Source organism: Excalfactoria chinensis, chromosome 18 (genome assembly GCF_039878825.1).
Source record: "Excalfactoria chinensis isolate bCotChi1 chromosome 18, bCotChi1.hap2, whole genome shotgun sequence".
NCBI classification, from domain to species: Eukaryota; Metazoa; Chordata; class Aves; order Galliformes; family Phasianidae; genus Excalfactoria; species Excalfactoria chinensis.
The window spans coordinates 5,549,212-5,568,039 of NC_092842.1; the positions used below are offsets into that span (position 1 = coordinate 5,549,212).

An 18,828-nucleotide genomic window follows, 5' to 3' on the forward strand; every position below is an offset into this window, starting at 1 on the left:
GTAAATCCTCCCACAGCAGTTCAATTCCCCCTCGACTGTCCCCCTCTGCAGTCGATCATCTCTCCTGTTTATTTAAACTCTGCATGCTTTGCTTCCGTTCCACGTGATGCCTCAGACCAAGCATTTTAATCACCCCTGGGCCAGAGATTGCTCTGCAGCACTGCTTGCAATCCCTCCAGCATGATCATCAGTCTGACCATCCGAGTACTCATAATGTTCCCTCTGGGGTTTTGCTGGCCCTCCATCCTCCAAGAGGTAAGCCTGACCTCCAGAAAGCGCCGTTTCCAGGAAGCCTTTTTTTATTTCTAGGAAAAAAGAAGAGAAAACACACCGTGTTCTAAGCCAAGATGTATCAGACTTCACTAATCAAGAAGATAAAGCTATTTCCTCCGGGTGGCCGTTGTGCAGCGTACGCTTAGTGCAAAATAAAACCATTAGACCTTGGCATCCATACTTGTTAAAATTGTTTGCTGACGTCCCTTCCAGGTTCGTTTCGGTTAAATAATAACTTTGTGTCCATTTGTTTTCCTTAAAAAACGTAAAGCTATCCTTCTTCTTGCAGAGGTTTCTCAGAGCTTTGGATGCAGACGATGTTTTCTCTTATTTTGGAACCAGCTCAGCGTCTGATGGTATGCAGAGCTCTTTCCTTCTTGATTTTGGAACACATTTGTCAGTTTAGTCCTAATCCCGTACATTTGATAACGCTAAGAACACTTATTAACTAACCCTGCTCTGACAAGTATTTAGCATTTCTGAGTTGCGTTGCTCGGTGAGGTAATCCATGTCTCAGTGTGTAAGCAATTGAATAACTGGGACAGTGTTTAAAATCTTCTTAAGGAGCTGTGATAAATCTTTTTCAGCCGTAGTCCTTATTTTCTGTATCAGTATTTTTCGACGAGATTAACAGATCTAAGTCATCTGAATGGGAAGGCATAGATTGAGAACAGCTTTAAGTACACTTGTTAATGTTTTGAAATGCACAGGTGGAACGTTCTAGGTCTGGATTGTTCTGGATAGTTCAGCATAAAAGTCCATTTTGAGCTGTCACATTCTTAAAGCCCTTGCTGTCGCTCTGTGAGTTCACCTGCTGCTGTTCCCAGCGTCTCTGTTCGGTTTATGGTAATTCTCAGTAATATTTAACGTCTGAGGAAACAAATCTGTCTCAGCCTTTGCCAAATGAACTGTTCTCATTGACAAGGGAGAGGAGCACAGATCATTCAGGAGCCAGTTCCAGAGCTATTGTCTGTTCCCAGTCTGAGTACCTCACACTGGAATAGATGAAGTTCTTTGCCTATTGACAAAATGAGGCCATAGCTGTCATTCAGAGAATAATTTTTCCTAAGAAGGCAGATCATTACATTTCTTTTCCATGTATTGTTATTTTTCATAACTATTTTCCTTGTTCTTTTTGTTTCTTTGTTTTGTGTCTTTCAGTACCTGAATTTGTTGTTGCTCAGCCAGATTGCCCTTGTAAAGAAGAGCAGACTGGGCTGATGTGTCAGATCCAGCACTGCTCCATTAAGGCTTGGGGAGAAGTGTTCACCTTTGAATTTCTAGAGGATCATACCCTCCTTTCGTCTTCCTTTGTGATCAGCCAAGTGGTGAACTCTTCCTTTAGCTTAATAAAGCGATTCTCAGGCAACTGCTTTGCAGGTGGAAATCTGTTGTCACCTCCTGGGGCTGAGTGTAGAGTCACTTACTGTGAAGGGCAGCTGGTGAGTATGCACTGAACTTATCAGCTTTTCTGCCAGCGTTTACAGCCTTTGCAGGCTTGCAGCTTGAAACCCCAAACACGTGCGAACCATCCATTTAATAAGTCTGAATGTTACAAAGAAGAAACAGGAAGGATATGGCACATGGTTCTCCATTGTAGCAAATGTCTGCAATAACTCAGAGGTGGAATTTCATCTCCTCTAGCAAGGAGTCATTGTTACAGATGAAGAAAAGATTCACATCAGGCCTGTCAGAAGCAAAGATATGGCTCTGCTGAAGGATCTTGGCTTCTCCAGACCCCACATTCTCTTCAGACGAGATGGAATAGGGACAAAAAAAGCAAGAGGTAAGATGTATGGAGAGGAAGCTCTGGTGGTTCTGCTTTGACAAACTGTCTTCAGGTAGTGTGGTTGTTTAAATGACCTGAGAATTAAAAAGAAGGTTTGCATCTGCAAGTATATGATTGTACTTGATGTGTGTTACTCACCTTAGTGAGTTGTAAATAGTGTGCATTTTCCATTAGGTGTTTATTATTTTGATAATACAAATTTGTTATCAAGGATGAAGACAGGTGAAAGAAACCATCTGAAATAGGAAACTTAGGCAAGTAACCACAGAAATGGTTTTCTAGCAGAAGTATTTTAGTCTTTCAGGAAAAGAGAATGGACTTATAGAATCTTCTATGCTGCCTGGCATTTTAAACTCTGTGTCCTTTTCTGTTGTTCTGCAGGGCACTTTGCTTCTCGCCTACAAAAGAGGGCTGATGGAACTGTCAAACATCTGGAGCTGATGGTTGTAGCAGGTCCTGATGTTTACATGTACCACCAAGAGGACACAGAGCGATATATTCTTGCCAACCTGAACATTGTGAGTGTAGCTTTCTGTTTGGATTGCTGTGAGAGCTCCCAGTGTTGCTAACAGCTTCAGTTCTGTGAGTGTTCCTTCAGAGGTGTTTGTGGTTCTCTGCTCCTATCAGAGGACACTGCTTACTTGTAGGGTGTTCCTCTGTGTCTTTTTCGGACTGTGCAGCAAGCTTACCCTTATAGAAGGAGCTGCATGAGTAAAAGTGAATGTTAGAAGATCTTGGTTCCATTACTAATCTAATTCCATATGTAATATCAGGCAAGAGTTTATGTCACATCCTGGTGATTTTGTTTTTGTCCTTATATTTACCAGATGTGTTGTTACCTTTTTAGTGAGCACACCCCAGTAAATGGGAGCAGGTACTGAGAGTCACAAGAGGTGACTATATGATGGAATCCTTTCTGTCACTTGACAGGGGGCAGAACTGCTGCGAGACGCCTCACTGGGTGCTCATTTCAGGGTTCATTTGATGCAAATGCTTGTTTTGAAGGAGCCGGAGGTAAGCAGGGAGGATTCTGCCCAAGTGTTGTCTGAGGTGAGTTGCTAAAACCTGTATGCAATGTGCAAGCGTATGCTTTAACTGTAGGTGAATGTGAACATCACAACAAACATCACCTCCTCACTGATCAGTGTTTGTGAGTGGAGCAAGAAGGTCAACCCCCAGAATGACTCTGATCCCCAGCATGCCGACATCGTCCTGTATGTGACCAGGTACTGTAATTCCCCTATCCTGTCAGAGGCTGGAACTCAGGCAACTGCTGTCCAGTCACCAGCACAGTGACACTGATTTGAGCCTTTGAAGATGGGTTGATTCTTCTGTTTGGGGTTGATTCTCCTGTCCTTAGTGTAGTTTGACATTCATGGGACTCTACTCCTACCATCCTGCCCGAGGGAGTTCTGTATTCCCAGAAGAAATGCTAGCTAGCAGTACAGTTAGGTCAGGAAAGTGCAAATAAGTTGGTTTTATATATCTAGTCCTGACTTTATTAGTTGCAGTGGTTCTTTGCTTTTACTTCTGGATGTGTTTCCCTTACTTTAGGTTTGACCTGGAGTTACCTGATGGGAACAAGGAGCTACGTGGAGTGACTCAGTTAGGTGGGGTCTGCTCCTCCTCCTGGAGCTGTGTTATTACCCAGGACACTGGCTTTGACTTGGGAGTCACCATAGCCCATGAGATTGGGCACAGGTCAGTAGGAAAGCTCCAGAGTGTGTTTTATTCAGAGGAAAACACTCCCTGTTTTAAAGGATTCAAGAGAAAGACAAAGATCTCTTGTCATAACATTGAGTTTCTTATAGATTATTTAAAACTCTTGTTAAGAGTTCCTTGCATTTCTGCAAGTTCTGGGACATTTACAAGCTTTTATGACAACTGTAGAAGAAAAGGCTCTGCAGAGGGAACTTGGCCCTTGCTTAGATAGTTTGCTAACAGAGGTGCTATGGGAGCACAAAACCTCTGGGTTCCTTCTCAGAGCACAGTGCTTTTTCTGTTACAGTCTTGGCATCCCCCATGATGGTGAGGGGAATCAATGCAGCAGCAGCGGTTACATCATGGGTTCAGCAGGAAACCACAATAGTGTTGACCTCGTCTGGTCACAGTGTAGCCGAGAAGAATTCTTGGCCTTTGTCAGGTAAGGGAATGGTCGAGTTTTGTGTGCGTGTGTGGGGGCACTTCCCTGTGCTGCCAGCTTAGGAAAGAGCAGGGAAGGACAAGGAATAAAACAACTTTCTTAGAAAATGAGTAACTGTGATGTACTCGTTTGTTTCTTATCACTTGAGGCTGTTGCTGAGGTTAAACCCAGTCTTTGATTCAAGTACCTGGAAATTACTTTGGTTAGTGACTAACAGACTTGGGCTGTCTTGAACTCCTCAGACACTTTTTCAGCTTGGAAATGTTATTTAAAATGTCAGAAAATCTAGGTTTAAGCATACACTGTGGGCTGTGAGCTGTCTGGTTGAACAAACATGGGTTTTTGTTTTAACTTCAGCAGTGGGGAACTGAGAGCATCTCCAGGCAGCTGCTGCAGCTAAATCTATCACAGCCCACAGTAAGCATGTGTTGTCTGGGAAAGCAACAGCCAACTCCCAGAATGAAACTCAGCAGAAGTTTGCAAACATGTCATTGTCCTTACTATGCACAGCTGGGAAAGTGATATTTTTTATGTCTGTATCAGCACAGGCCAAACAAACTGCTTAAATGACCTGCCGGACATGGACGGCAGCATCCCTGGATGGAAGCCTGGCTTGTACTATGGAGCAGATGAGCAATGTAAAATAGCCTTTGGGAGTGTTGCAACTGCGTGCACCTTTGCTGACAGCAATGTTGTAGGTAGAAAGTTTCTGTGTGTCTTGTTGTGGGTAGCAGGGAAATGTTCTGGGAGCTACAATCCAGGAGAAGAGGGGCTAGGGATGTTATTATTATGAAGGGATTGAAGGTACTTTTCTGCCACAGATCATTCTGGCAAAGAGCAAACTTTTCTTCTATCACTGCCTTTGTCTACATAAGGCTCCTTTCAGGTTTATGCAGTACCCAGAACCTTCTGTCCACACTGGGTTTAGTGCTGGCTATGGTACTCAGTGAGCTTTGAGTCCTATCTTGAGGAGCTCTTGTTTGTTGGATCTCTTCAGCTTCCCTGCAGTTGTGCAAGTCTACACGGCTGAGAAATGCAGCATGGCTAATAGCTGCCATCTGGACACGTTTTGTTAATGAGGAAGCACTAATTTCTAATCTGCATGAAATTTTAACTGCTTTAGTTGATCCTCTTCTAGCATTACAGCTGGTATGGCCGGTCATTTGATGCACCCACAACTTTTCCCTAATAGCAAGTGAAATCAAGGAACCTGCTTGCATTTGTGGATACCAGTGGGGTAACTGAACATCTGGGACATACACCGAGCAGCTTTTGGGACTGCAGTGTTGATGAGTTTCCTCTTTGACCTCCTTATTTCTCTTGTCACACCAGGATATATGTAAGGTTCTCTCATGCCATGTACAACCAGGAGACAAATCCAGCTGTACTCGGCTTCTTGTTCCCCTCTTGGACGGTACTGAGTGTGGCATCAATAAGGTAAGGAGGCTGCTGATGCCTGAATAAGCAAAACTGGATGTGGGTGCTGCAGGGTTTGCTGTCTCTTGGCCAGGAAGCCAATGCCAGGAAAACTGGTGCCAGCTGATCTTGGTGTTTCCACGTTGTCCGTATCTCTGGAGTTGCTCTGCAGTCCTACAGTCTGAAAACAGAGCTCTTCTCTAGGGCTTTGCTTTCTACTTGAAATGATATATCAGCTATTTATTTATTTATTTATTTAGATAAGTCCAACCTCATGTTAGACTATAATTAAGAATGGGACTCTATTCTTGTGAAAAAAAGTACCTCATTCATCTTGGGATTCTCTGTGACAGACTAGCTTGCCTAAAGATGGAGATTTATGCTGTGCTTGTAGATGCCAGAGCTGCTGTGTTCATGGGGTGCTGCTGCCAATTTTGTATATTCTTGGTCTTAGTGGTGCTCCAAGGGACAGTGCAGCTCTCTGAAAGAACTAAACCCCATGGCTGTAGTCCATGGGCAGTGGTCCAGCTGGAGCCCATTGTCCTCCTGCTCCCGCAGCTGTGGAGGTGGAGTTCGGACAAGGCAGAGGTTCTGTAATAACCCCAGGTAAGAGGTTTGGACCTGCAGTTTGCAAAGGCTTTTGGCCCTTTCAGAGCCAAGGAGTCTGAGCTTTGCTTGACATGAGCCTGCTGCTGTGTAAGAGTTCTTTTCCTGTCATTTTCAGGCCTGCTTTTGGAGGGAAGGAGTGCCAGGGTGACAGCATTCAAGCAGAGATGTGCAATACTCAGGTTTGACAGCTGATTGCACCTTCTGAGCTTTTCTCCTAATGCTGCTTGAACCCTTTGAAAGCTGTGGGAAGGAGGACTAAAATCTGAAGTACTGCCTCCCTCTGCCTGATGTATTTGTTCCACTGTGTCTGAAGACAACAGTGTTATTTAATTGCATTGTTCACATGTAATGAAGCATTTCTCTCTACACCCTCATAGTAGGACAGACACTGACAAAATAGAGACTCATTTAATGCTAATCTTCTTTGGAGGGACGTTTTTATATTAGTCCTATTTTCCTTATCTTTTATTTATTATTATTATTACTACTACTAATAATAATAATAAGCAGCAAAGAGCATCATCTGAATGCAGTTCTTTGCATATCCTGCAGCCTCACTTTAAAGTGGTGCTCTTTATTTATAGCCATTCTACTCTTTTACTTACCAGCCACTGCTTTCTGCCCCTAGCTACTGGGTGAAATGCTACTTGAGATTCTGTGCTCAGTAACGTCTTGTCATTATCTATACAATTCTCTCTGGGATGTAGGCCTGTCTGATGACCCAGCTTGACTTTATGGCTGAACAGTGTGCAGCAACAAATTTAAAGCCACTGTATCTCACTGTAGGAGTGCCATCCTTTTACACCTGGACTTCTGCTGCTGGCTTTGCCAAAGGTAAGAAAAGACTGAGAAACCCTGGTTTCTTTGTGAAGTAAAACATTCATGGGCCTGACTGTATTTTTGAATCAAAAGGCCATTTTAATGATGCTTTTAGTTTCCAGGTGAAAATTAGATACTCGTTTTGACAGATTCTTCCTACCTTGTTCTTACTCTTTGATGGTTGTATCCTCCTGAGGGGGTAACAACTTGCTCCTCCTGTCTGCCTCCTCCAGGGGACACACAGTGCAAGCACATGTGCAGGGCCATTGAAGAGGAATTCATGGTAAGCCGTGAGGACAGTTTCAGAGATGGAACCAGATGTGAGCCTGATAACTCTGAAGATGGGACTTTCCATCTGTGTGTAGTGGGAAGCTGCAGAGTAAGTGACTGAGGAATCCAGGTGAAGCTCTGATGTAATCTGTGCTAAAGGAATCACATGAGTAGGATCCAAGGAAAGAAACACACTGAGTCCTTTCCAAAATAAGATAATGTTATTATGTTACTGGATGTAATTTTGTCTCTGGATCCAATGCCTTCTAGATCTTTAGTGTTTTACTAATTTCCCAGTATTATTCCCCCATTGTGTGTACCTCAGTAACTCCTCAGTGCTAACCATGTCGTTTTGCGTGTTCTTTCTTTACATTCCTAAGGTATATTTGTTAATTTCCACCCCACTCCCCAGATTCTCCTGGTGTTCAGAATGCTTTGTAATGTATTTCCAGCTAATGAACAGCAGAGGGCGTAGGCACAATCTATTCTAATATCTGCTGTTTCATTGGCAACAGTGATAAGTATGTGCAGCATCCAAAGCCTCAAGCATAAATTCAGCGGCTGCACGTGTTTTGATGCTAAGCCTGCTGAGATCCTCCTGCAGCTTTGTGTGAATTTCTCTTGTTCATGGGAATGAGGATAGAATCTCTGCTCTGAGCTCTGTGGGATTCAGGGCCAGACTGAAGCATGTGAGCTGGGTGTGGATTTGGGGGGTTTAGATCTCAGGAGAAATCTTTCTGGGCTGCTTCTTATGGGAAAGAAGATGTCACACAATTAATGAAACTTTTCTGTGCTAAGACTTTCCAATCCCTGGTTTTGTATGCAGCTGTACAAACTCAGACCTAGGTGTAAAAGTAACTTTGCCTGTGTTGTCTTCTTAAATTCAAATCACAGATAAGAAAGAAAGTTTGAGGAATTCAGGTAATGTTGCTTTCATTTGCTTGCTTTCTTCTCAGAATCAGGCCAGTTTTGACAGACATTCCTTTTTGCTCAGGCATTCGGGTGTGATGGCCAGATGGGCTCCAAGAAGGCAATGGACTCTTGCAAGGTGTGTGGGGGTGATAATACCACCTGCATGGAAGTGAGTGGATCTTACACAGAAGGAAAAGCTAAAGGTGTGTGGTCCTCAGCCTCAGTGCTACTTGTAGGAGATGCAGAGCATGTTAAGTGCTCTTAAACTTCTTTGTGACCTCTCGTTTCCATTTTGTTTACTCTTATTTTATGGAACATATGGCGATGGAGTTTGGGTAGCCATCAGAGAAGGCTGCTAAGGTCTGTAACAGTGATGTAACTGTTGTGTGGGCATGGTGACTTCTTTTCACAGTGGATAGGGACAAGAAATGTAGCCATTTGGAAGTCCTGAGCATTTATGGGATCTGAGAGCTCTATCAGGTGCTGCCTGAGAGCAGAAACATCCATTAGAGAATGGGTCTGGCTCTTTTAGTATCACACAAAACATAAAACAAAAGAAAGATGAGAAAAAAAGAGAATTCAGTTGTTATGTTGGCTCTTTCCATCATTACTGTTGTGTTCAAGCTGATAGAGCTAAGGTCAGTTGGGATTTAAGCCTGCTGCTCATTGCTGTTGTATCTTTATTTAATAAACATTGCCTACATAACCCCTACCTGCAGTTAGTCCTGTTGCTGCCTACAAGGCTTGTCGTCCAAGAAACATTTTGCTAATGAGGCAAAGCTGGTACAGGAGGGGAACATGACCATGTGTTCTTTCTTTCCACCTTTTCAGAGTATGTTACATTTTTGTCCCTGCCTTATAATGCCACCTCAGTCCATGTTATCAATCAGAGACCGCTCTTCACACACTTGGGTGAGTTGAATGAAAAGGAGAGGTGGGAGTGCAGGCGAAGCTCAAACAAGTTTGTGAAAACAAGCAGACAAAATCTGCGAGGGAAGTTCTGGATTATGCAGTTAGTTTGTTTGTGGGATGGTCTCTTTTGGGAACTGATGGAAGCCGTACTCTTTGGGATATCTGATTTAAATCAAACTGGTTTCTAGCAAATGGGCAATCTGTAGAGGGGTTCTGTCTACACCATATCTCTTAACCTCACTGCGACTTTTGTTCTTCTAGCTGTGAAGGTTAAAGGTGAATATGTGGTTGCTGGAAAGGGAAAAAACTCATTGAATGTCACCTATCCCTCAGTTCTGGAGGACAGGCAGATTGAATACAAAGTGTTTCTCACCAAGGACAACCTGCCAAGCCTGGAGGAAATCCGTGTGGATGGGCCAACCCAAGAAGAAATTGAAATACAGGTAAATAAACAGCGGAGTTGGAAAGGGGCCGGTCAGAACTGGCCAGACTGAGTTTGTGTGGCTCTGTTGAGTGCAGACAACTGAGATGCAGTGGGCTTTGTTCCCGAGACTGCTGGAGTTGGTGTTCAGTAAGAGCAGTGGGTTGTTTTCCTGGGTAATCACAGTATCACAGTATCGATATAATATATATATATAATATATATATATTAATATAATGCTGAGGGTGTGCTGCCTTGCTGGGCTTAATCTTTTTTTTTCACTGCCTACCACACAGAACTCACTCTAACTGTACCTGGGGAGAACTGATTGTTGTAGCATTGAGGCTCAGGACTGGATAATAATGAATCCTCTCTCATGTCTCTCCTGAGAAATGATTGTGAGTTGATCTGTGCATTGACCACCACCTTTTCTTTCATCAGGTTTATAGAAGGTATGCAAAAGAATATGGTGATGCCACCAACCCAGACATCAACTTCAGCTACTTTGTGCCAAAAGAGAATCTGACGTATAGGTGGATTCCTCAGCAGGGGCCATGCTCAGTGACCTGTGGAGGAGGTGAGGCAGGAGCCTTTACTTCTTATGAAGGTCAGGATAGACTTTTAATTTGGCTGGCTGATATTCACCCAGTTCTTCAGAAATAAATGTGACTTATCAGTGTTAGATACTTAGAAGTTATCAAATGGCTGGAATTAAATGTAGAGCAAATAACTGACAGTGAGCTACAGCTGCCAGTGCTAAAGCAAATCGAGGAAGAGTGGTACAGGATTCGAATTAAATGAGCAGATTGGCAAATGAGCTGAATCATCCAAATGTTATTGGAAATGTTTGATTCAGGAGAGGATTTTTAGATTGGTTTTGGCCTACCTTCTGGTTTTTAGACTAAATAATTTTCTCCGATTTTTCAAAGTTACTTCAGGCTGTAATTTGAAGTTGGTTGAACATCAAACATCTGAGACCACAATGGTATCTGGTGTCTAGTTAAAACCTCAGAGCTAATTATGCAGCTTCCTTCTTAGAATTCTATTCCTGTGTCATGGCTAATCCTTTCCGTCTCCCTGTAGAAATCATAATGCAGATTGTGACAGAACTCTGGTAGATGGTTTGACATCTTGTTTACCAGACAGTACGAGTGAAACTGGCAAGTTTCTCAAAGACACTTATGACAAGAAGTCAGTAAATGCTTTAATCACCACTTAAAGAAGTCATGCTTTAAGACTAATTATGCCTGGACTGCTTATCCCACAGTAGATTCTGTAGGTGAAGTGAAACCCTGAGTTAGAGAACTCAAAATGCTATAAAGCCCTCCCAGCTAATGTAATGAGACTTTAAAGAGGAGAAAACATTGAGAATCCAAGAGAAAATCATGTCTTGAGAGCTGAAAACTGAATTCAGGCCCTCCTCATCAATAAACATTAGGATCATGATTAGTTTTACAGGAAGTCCGATGGCTGACTGCTAGGGCTTCTTTCCAGCAATCTTTCCTTCATCAATCAGACATCAAGATCGTTAGAAGTAATTGGACCAAATTATGATTGATAACCTTGTTCTTGCAAATGGCCAGTGTAAGCAATCTTTCAGTCTTGATGGTGGATTATCCATCAAACTTCTCATCTTCTGGGATGGCTGTCTTGGAAAATCACTTGAAGATTCTTGAGGAAAAGACACACCAGAAATATGAGTTGTATAGGAAGTCTGCTTCCCAAATATACCATTTTTTTTCTTACACAGATAATTTGGTTAAATTGCAGCATCTTCATAGAACAGAGGTGAACTGTTGGCATTGTTTATAAATTCCCTTCCTTTTAATTTCACATCCAAGGTACACGACTGGTGAACCATGTGTGTTTTGATCAGAAGAAGAATGAAATAACAGAAAGTCAGCTGTGTTTGGAACTCCTACAACCCCTTCCAGGGTACGAACCCTGTGCCATGGAACCATGCCCGTACAGGTCAGTGTTCCTGAAAGCTAAGCTGAATTCTCACTGTGCAAGGACTTAAATTCCCAGCACCCATCCTCTGTCACATCCAGAACAGGCTCTTGAAATACAGAAGCTGAATACTTTGTTCGACCCATTTCTGCAACAGATGTCATAAGTAATAAACCTCTATGATTCGGATGAGAAATAAGGTGATACAATTACTTCCCATTTAGGTGGAAGGTATCTCAGACAGATGAATGTTCTGCTGTCTGTGGAAGTGGTGTTGCCCAGCAGAATTTGACCTGTGTTCTGTTTCATAATGGATCGGAGACTGTTGTGGATGACAGCTTATGTTCTGCACAAGAAAAACCACTCTCCACTGTGCCGTGTGTAGTTAATGTCTGCCCTTTGGGATGGGACAAAGTGAGTTTATTAGCTTGGCATTCAGGTGACCTGAGAGCTTTACACTTGTGATCAACATGAGGCTATCAGTTAGAAGGAACTACTTTATCAGTAGAGTCTGGGAGGGTGGTTTACACAAAGGACATTTGTCCAATTAAAGGTTAATTCTGTGACTTTAGAAAGCTCTATCCCTCTTAATTTATGCTGCTGGATTCAATAGTTACTAGCTGTGGCTTGTTTATGGCAGCTGTGGACTATATTCCATCTTTGCTTCTCCTCAGAGCCCAAAATAAATAAATAAATAAACTCAGAAACTCAAATAACCTTTGTTGCACTGATTAATGCATCACTGTCAAACAGGGAGGTTCTGACGTGGGAGGGAAGATTGCCAATAGGGAAGAGGGCTTCTCAGCAGCGGATCACAGATCCAAATCCATTGTGGAGAACCACTACTAGGTTTACACTTACAGAGGGGAAGAGACTGCTTTAGGCATCTCTCTTCAGTCTCAGGTATCTCCATTCAGCCAAAAGTAGTGTGAAGTAGGTTGGCTTTGGGCTGTTGGGTGTCTTTAGCTATTCTTGGTGTTTAAACTTGTATGGTCTGCAAACATAGAAAAAGTGCTTAAATGTGACTTTTAATACACTGTGAATTTGATCTGGAGGCATCCTCTGCCTTCATTAGATCAGAAACTATGGGAGAGCAGGGGTCAGTGTCAGCGTGGTTCTTTTTGCTTTGTTCTGAGGAGGAAGACACAGGCTTGCTTCAGTCTCCAGAGTCACCTGGACATATCCAACTGGAAAATCAGAGCGTTTATGTCTGGAGCCCTTTAGCTGGAGAGTGTTCAGTGTCCTGCGGTAGAGGTGAGATCCTTCAGTGCTGCAAGAAAACGTTACCTTGTTGTAGGTGTGAGCATGTATGCCATGCAGTAGGGGTGGTTTTTCTTTTTCCCTCTTTCCAGGTAAGACTCAGATCCAGTACGTATGTGTGGCTTTTGACACCAAAGAAAAAACCCAAGAAGAAAACTGTCATCCAGTGGCAAAGCCGGAGAGCAGGTTGGAAGACTGCAACCTCAGTCCCTGCCCACCAAGGTAAAGCAGTTACCAGGACATATGTGCCAGCCACATGGCATAAATAAAGTAGCTGGTATTAATCTGGGGTAGCTGCTCTGAGAACTAAAGGAAATTGACTGCAGTTCTCTTAGGGACTACAGCAACGCTTACTGCAGTCAGTGAGGTGACTGGTGTCTCTCAGATATTAGCAAGTGTGTATGTGTGCATTAACAGAATCCCAGGTGTACTTTGATAGAATTGGATTCAAATTCCAGGGAAGATGGGTGAGAGTTGGAGACACTCACTGGTGGCTGTGCTATTCCTAGGTGGCATTATAAACTGGGCTCATGCAGTGTAAGCTGTGGAGGAGGTGTGATGCAGAAGGTCCTTTACTGTGCAAGGGAAACCAGAGAAAAGGAAGAAGAGATTGTGGCGGACACGCAGTGTGATGGTTTGCCTCGTCCAGAGGAGCAGGAGACGTGTAACTTGGAGCCATGCCCCCCAAGGTCAAAATGGTCACATGGGCCACAAGAGCAATTGTCTGTAAATGTGTGTGGTGTGATCTGGGCTGTGGCTTAGGATTGTAAAATGGGAACTGGAAAGCTACTGGTATCTGAGTTTTATGGCTTTTGCATGCTCCAGGATGCCACTCCCAGAATGAACTAAGTTGGTTTCTGATCTGGCTGTTCAGAGTGGTGTGCATTTTGGAGGAAGATATGATTATTTTTGCTGTTAAGCCTGTGTATGTCACCCTGGGGGAAACTGTAATGGACATGCAGTGAGACTCGATGTATATTTGGAATCTGTGGGTTTCCTGTAAAATGCCCTTCCTTTGGACCCAACACCAAGCCTATTCCAGAATGCCTAACCTTGTTTCAGAGGCTGCCTTGTAAATACTTAGGCAGCAAATGTGTGAGGTGGAGGGGTGAAGAAAACTGCTGAGAAGCAGAAAGGAGAGAAGGACGAGGAAGCTGCATTATGTTCTCTATGGTGAGAACCGGTAGAGGGTAGGGTTTCATCCTTAACTTGATTTTTCTCCTCCTTGTCCTTTGTCAGATGGAAGGTAACCCCAGGTGGCCCCTGTTCCTCCAGCTGTGGGCTTGGCATATCTGTTCAGCTGGTCACCTGTGTGCAGATTCAGCAAGGCAAAGAGATTTTGCTGGAGCAGCATTCATGTCCTGTGTCAGAGAAGCCCCTTACCACCATTCCCTGTGTCATCCGAATGTGTTCTTATGAATGGAGCTTCAGCGAATGGACAGAGGTATCACATTTATCCAGCTGTGTAATAATGACCTCGTGCATTTTTCCTTCTCAAATGCAGTTTTTGATTTTTGGGGGGAGCGTTTCTGCAGCTCAGAGATATTTAATTTAGAGGGTCAGTTGGGAGGTGGGCCAGCTTCATTATTTCCATCTCACAGATGAAGAAACTAAGGAACTGAAAAGTCAAGCGGTAGAACAGCATCAGTGAACAAAAGATCAGAATTCTGGATCATGCTTGAGCAAGTCAGTGTTATTTATTTCTGAATACTAGCTGGAACGCGTGCATAAAGACCTGTGGATTTCTTACTCTGCAGTGTTCAGCCTCATGTGGGAATGGTGTTCAGACACGGCACGATTTCTGCCTCAACCGGCTGACTCATAAGCACGTGAACCCCATCTTCTGCAGGCGCTTCCCCAAGGCCATTGTGCTGCGTGGCTGCTCTGCAGGGCCCTGTCCTGAACAAGGGGTGGGCACAAAGCTGCATGGAGCAGAACTGCAGGCAGTGACACCAGCCGTGCATATGATGACTACTGCAGATGCTAAAGGGGCAAGATACAAAGGCCTGATTCTTCCTTCATCTGCTCTGCCAGCTGTCCCTCAGGAACAGATGAAGGAGACCAGTGAAGGTGAGGAGCCATCTACCCAAAAGGTACAGATGGGTACTTACTGTGTGTGATGGGGTTCCAGTGATCCGATGGGCATACAGAGACAGCAGCACGGAAAGGAATGCTCCCACTTAGAGGAGACAGCATGCCATGAGCTCTCCATGCTGTCTAAGCCAGGAACAACGACTGCCTTGCATTGGCTTCACAAGGCTCTTCTGACCTGGGACTCTTTGGGGCAGCAACAGACTCCTCCTGTGCAGAGTACACCTCATCTGTTCACAGTGCCATGAGAGGAATGAGTGCAGTGTTTTAACAGCTGGATGTGTTTCTCATCTGTCTCTGTTGCACAGCTGCCTGTGGAAAGCTCTTTCTTAATACCAGTGGGGTCATCAACATGACAGGTGTAGAGAGCAGTGACTGCACTATTGCTATTGGACGTCCTCTAGGAGAGGAGATCACAATCAATGTTCTGGAGAGCTCCCTCAACTGCAGTGCAGGTACAGCCCAGGGCTAAGTGGGAACTAACCTGGACTGTTGGGAAATGTGCACCTCATTTTCCTGCATGCTTTTGGTTCCCTGAGTGGTTCTTGCTATCTTGGATGGAGCCTGCATAATCTCTGAAACCAGTTTACAAGCTTTTTAGTTTCACAAAGTCTTTGCCAGATGAGATTAACTTAAGATGATATCTTTCCTCTCCCTGCATGACGATTTCTTATTTGTTTTGTTGGTAGATGTAGGGTTAAAGGACCTTATTGGGTTAAAGAAGCTTCCTACTTTGGCCTGTTATAAAATCTGCGACATACCCTCTTGTTGGAATCAGTACAGACAGATCAGTTAACTGTTTCATGAAATATTTTGATAAGATAGGGACAAGACACAGAAATTACTTGATTTCTGGCCCATGTAATATGGAAGGCTGATCTGTTATAGTGTTTCTGAAGTGTTTCTAATCCCTGTGCTCATCCATTCCAGGTGAGGTCTTGCTGTTTTCAGGACGAATGATGTGGCGGACGGGCTGCAGGAAGCTTACTTTGTCTCTGATCAAATCCAGAACAAATACATTGATTGTGAAACAGCGTGTTTTGCTGCCAGGAAATGGGGTTGTTCTTCAATACAACAGCAGAAATGGAACCAAAAAGCATTATCAAGGTAATACCAAGGAAGCTTCACTGTTGCTTTAAATTTAAGGGACCCGTGATGAGGTCTGCAGAGCTCTACAGGTCTTGTCTGTCTAAGGAACTCTATTAAAGCCTTGCTCCGTCTCTAAGAGCTAATAAGCTCCTTTTTAAGGAATGTTGGAATGGATATTGTTTATGGACTACCTTTCTGTTTTAAAGGCAAGCTCCCTGCAGGTGTTTGCTGATGCTTGGAGGTTCCCAGATGAAAATCCTTTGAGAATGTTTTCTGCCTGCCTTTAATTTAAACATCTTCTTCCTGGAGATACTGGATACTTCCTCTAAATCATTTTCTCTTCTGCTCCTTCTCAGAATGTGACAAGCAGCTGTTTGGTCCCCATGGTGAAATACTGAATCCTACTCAATCACCTGGTCAAAAACAAGAAGTGGTGTGTCGGACCTTCATCAATGTGGCTCCTCAGCATCACATAGCTATCCGAGGCCTGTATGTTGACCTGAGCCATGAGAGCAACCAAACACACTTTAATTACATCCTGGTGAGTTGGAAACTTATAGGAGGTGGTTTAGATGGGCAAGTCCCAACTGCTCATTAGAGATTTCCATCCAGGTGACAAGTTCAAAGTCCAGGAGGGTCAGACTGTTGTGTAAATGTAGATGTGAACAATACTGAAGTCTACCATATTTTGCTCTAACATTTGAATAGGGCAGTTTTTTCCCCTGAGTAACCAATTGGCAAGACCCCGGTGTTTTGTGGCTGCTTTGATATAACGGTTTGGTCTTTCCTCATCCAGATCCGTGATGTAAGCACCATGAAGACAATGGTGTTTCGTGGGAAACAACAGTTCTTCTGGCAATCAACAGGAAGCCAAGCTGAAATTGAATTTCATGAAAACGTTAAGGATCACCAAACCAGTTTCTGGGCTCAATATTATGCTGCTGAACCCAAATAAAAGGGATCAGGGCCACTCCACTGAAAAGACTGCTCCAGTCAATCACTGCTGCCTGTCACTGCTTGATGCCACGCACGTCAGTTAACCTTTTTACATCTACTTCTCCATCTACTGAGTCAGAGCAGTTTACTGACTGCTGGGATCTCAGTTAATACTTGGAAAATGTATGCAAAAGGCATGTAACCACCAAATATTTCTCACAAATGGTTCTAATGTCGATTTTCTACTGGCATTTTAACTGGTATTAACGCATCTTACTTGTCTGAAATCAGTGACTCAGACACTGAAGTCTCAAGGTCCAGCTTCTGTTTATATGCTGTGCCTTTTTAGGACAGTAGTTTTGTTTCACAGTGACTTAGAAACCTCTCCATACCACAACTAGTCATGACTGTGATTTAATAGCGAAGTTTACTCTCCTGCAGCATAAGCGCCCATTGAAAATGAAGCCCATTGAAATTCGGGAAGATTAAAAAGAAGGCAAAGATGCATAAGAAGGTTCATCCTCCTGAGTCCTAGCAGCTTGAGAAACGTATGAAGGCAAGAGGCTTTCTTTGCCCATAAGGGTAGTGCAACACTAGGAAAAGTCACCTGGAATGCTGATGGTATCTCCATCATGGAATATTTTCATGTCTTTGCTAACCTGAACAAGTACTGGTGGCAATTGGCTTTAAGTGGGAGGAGTAAATGACCTCCAAAGGGTCTCTCCCAGCTCACCACATCTAGGATTCTGCTTTTACATATCTAACAGTGGTGCTAGTACTTCTTTTCTATGGGAAAATAAAAGAATCCTGTTTCTTAATGATGAGTTTGATGCCGAGAGATATTTCCTCAGATAAAACAGTAGCTGTGCTAATAATCTACTTGTATCTGCATGGGACAGGAACTGCGTCAAGAGCAGCTGTTGAGACTGTGTGATACAAACAATAGCAGGAAGGGGTGTTTTAGAGCAGCGGCAAATATTCACCCAAGATTGACTTAAATATATATTTAAAGTTCTTTTTATTTAATGTTTTTAACCTGTTCAGCAGTTCCTTACCTTGGTGCAAACCTATCATCCTCATCAACATCTCAATGTCCTACAAAAGAGGTCTTTTCCAAACCTGGACCCTGCCTGGACCTACCTGCCTCTCCACTTCATGATAGATAAATGGTTCTGCTTGGGCAGTTTTAATGCTACCTCTGCTTTCTTTCCGTTGAATTCTCTGATGTCTTTTTACAACCACAAAACCTTATTTTCTCCTGTCTTCTTAGTGATTCTTTTTGCTAGTTCTGCCCGGATTTGTTTGGGTTTTATGCTTGCCAGCCTTCAGATTTACGTCCTGTTCCTGGAAGAGCTAGAAAGTAGATTCTTGAGGAGCTGAATATATCAGCTGTCCCACTGCAGTGTGTGGGTGATGCAGGCACTGGGCCTTTATTTCCTGCCTAACCAGAGACGTAACAATCATGAAATAAAAAAGAAATCCTTTTGTTAATTCTTCTTCGTAACCTTACAGCAGATGGGATCCGTCTTCCCCCTCTGCTCTGGATCCCAATTCTCATTGCTATTTATTGTTCCAGATCAACTGTGCGGAGTTTCTGGTCTGCAGAGATGGGCTCTGATTACTGGCTGTGCTCTCCATGTTCATGGGCAAAATGTGCAGCTGTTGCTTTGATGATTTAAGGGAATGAATGCTGTCTCACTGTACCAGCTGTTTGGATACCAGCACGCTGCCAACTGGGACATCTCTGATCTGCAAAGTCCTACTTCAGCTCCCAGTTTCTAGGTCAGAAAAGCTCAGTTCCATTCAGATCAAGGGGAATGGTTCCCTCTTGCCTCGAGGGCACGATTTCTGTAATAATTGTCACATTAAATTCGCGTTGGTTCCAAAAAATCATCTTTTTCTTAGCACACGTGGATAAAATCTTCTTGTGGTTAGATA

At 43.5% G+C, this 18,828-nt stretch overlaps 1 protein-coding gene across 1 annotated transcript; it reads left to right on the top strand.

The window, feature by feature from the left end:
• The first annotated feature begins 166 nt into the window (after positions 1–166).
• On the top strand, positions 167–17,608 carry ADAMTS13 (ADAM metallopeptidase with thrombospondin type 1 motif 13). Its single transcript, XM_072352802.1, has 30 exons — positions 167–255; positions 563–629; positions 1,435–1,715; positions 1,918–2,059; positions 2,444–2,580; positions 2,993–3,076; positions 3,164–3,288; positions 3,617–3,763; positions 4,071–4,205; positions 4,749–4,899; positions 5,538–5,642; positions 6,076–6,227; positions 6,346–6,409; positions 6,938–7,064; positions 7,283–7,428; positions 8,314–8,434; positions 9,063–9,143; positions 9,405–9,586; positions 10,006–10,141; positions 11,406–11,535; positions 11,739–11,928; positions 12,651–12,768; positions 12,867–12,996; positions 13,284–13,463; positions 14,014–14,218; positions 14,532–14,844; positions 15,174–15,320; positions 15,796–15,972; positions 16,311–16,495; positions 16,751–17,608. The coding sequence occupies exons 1-30, from the start codon at positions 181–183 to the stop codon at positions 16,907–16,909; spliced, it is 4,392 nt and encodes a 1,463-aa protein (XP_072208903.1). The 5' UTR covers positions 167–180; the 3' UTR covers positions 16,910–17,608.
• Positions 17,609–18,828: the final 1,220 nt, after the last annotated feature.

Excerpts from the sequence above, each read along its gene's own strand:
- ADAMTS13 (XM_072352802.1), top strand. The coding sequence starts at position 181 with ATGATCATCAGTCTGACCATCCGAGTACTCATAATGTTCCCTCTGGGG. Across the intron at positions 3,077-3,163 it reads TTGTTTTGAAGGAGCCGGAG|GTGAATGTGAACATCACAAC; the intron begins GTAAGCAGGGAG and ends CTTTAACTGTAG. Across the intron at positions 3,289-3,616 it reads ATCGTCCTGTATGTGACCAG|GTTTGACCTGGAGTTACCTG; the intron begins GTACTGTAATTC and ends CCCTTACTTTAG.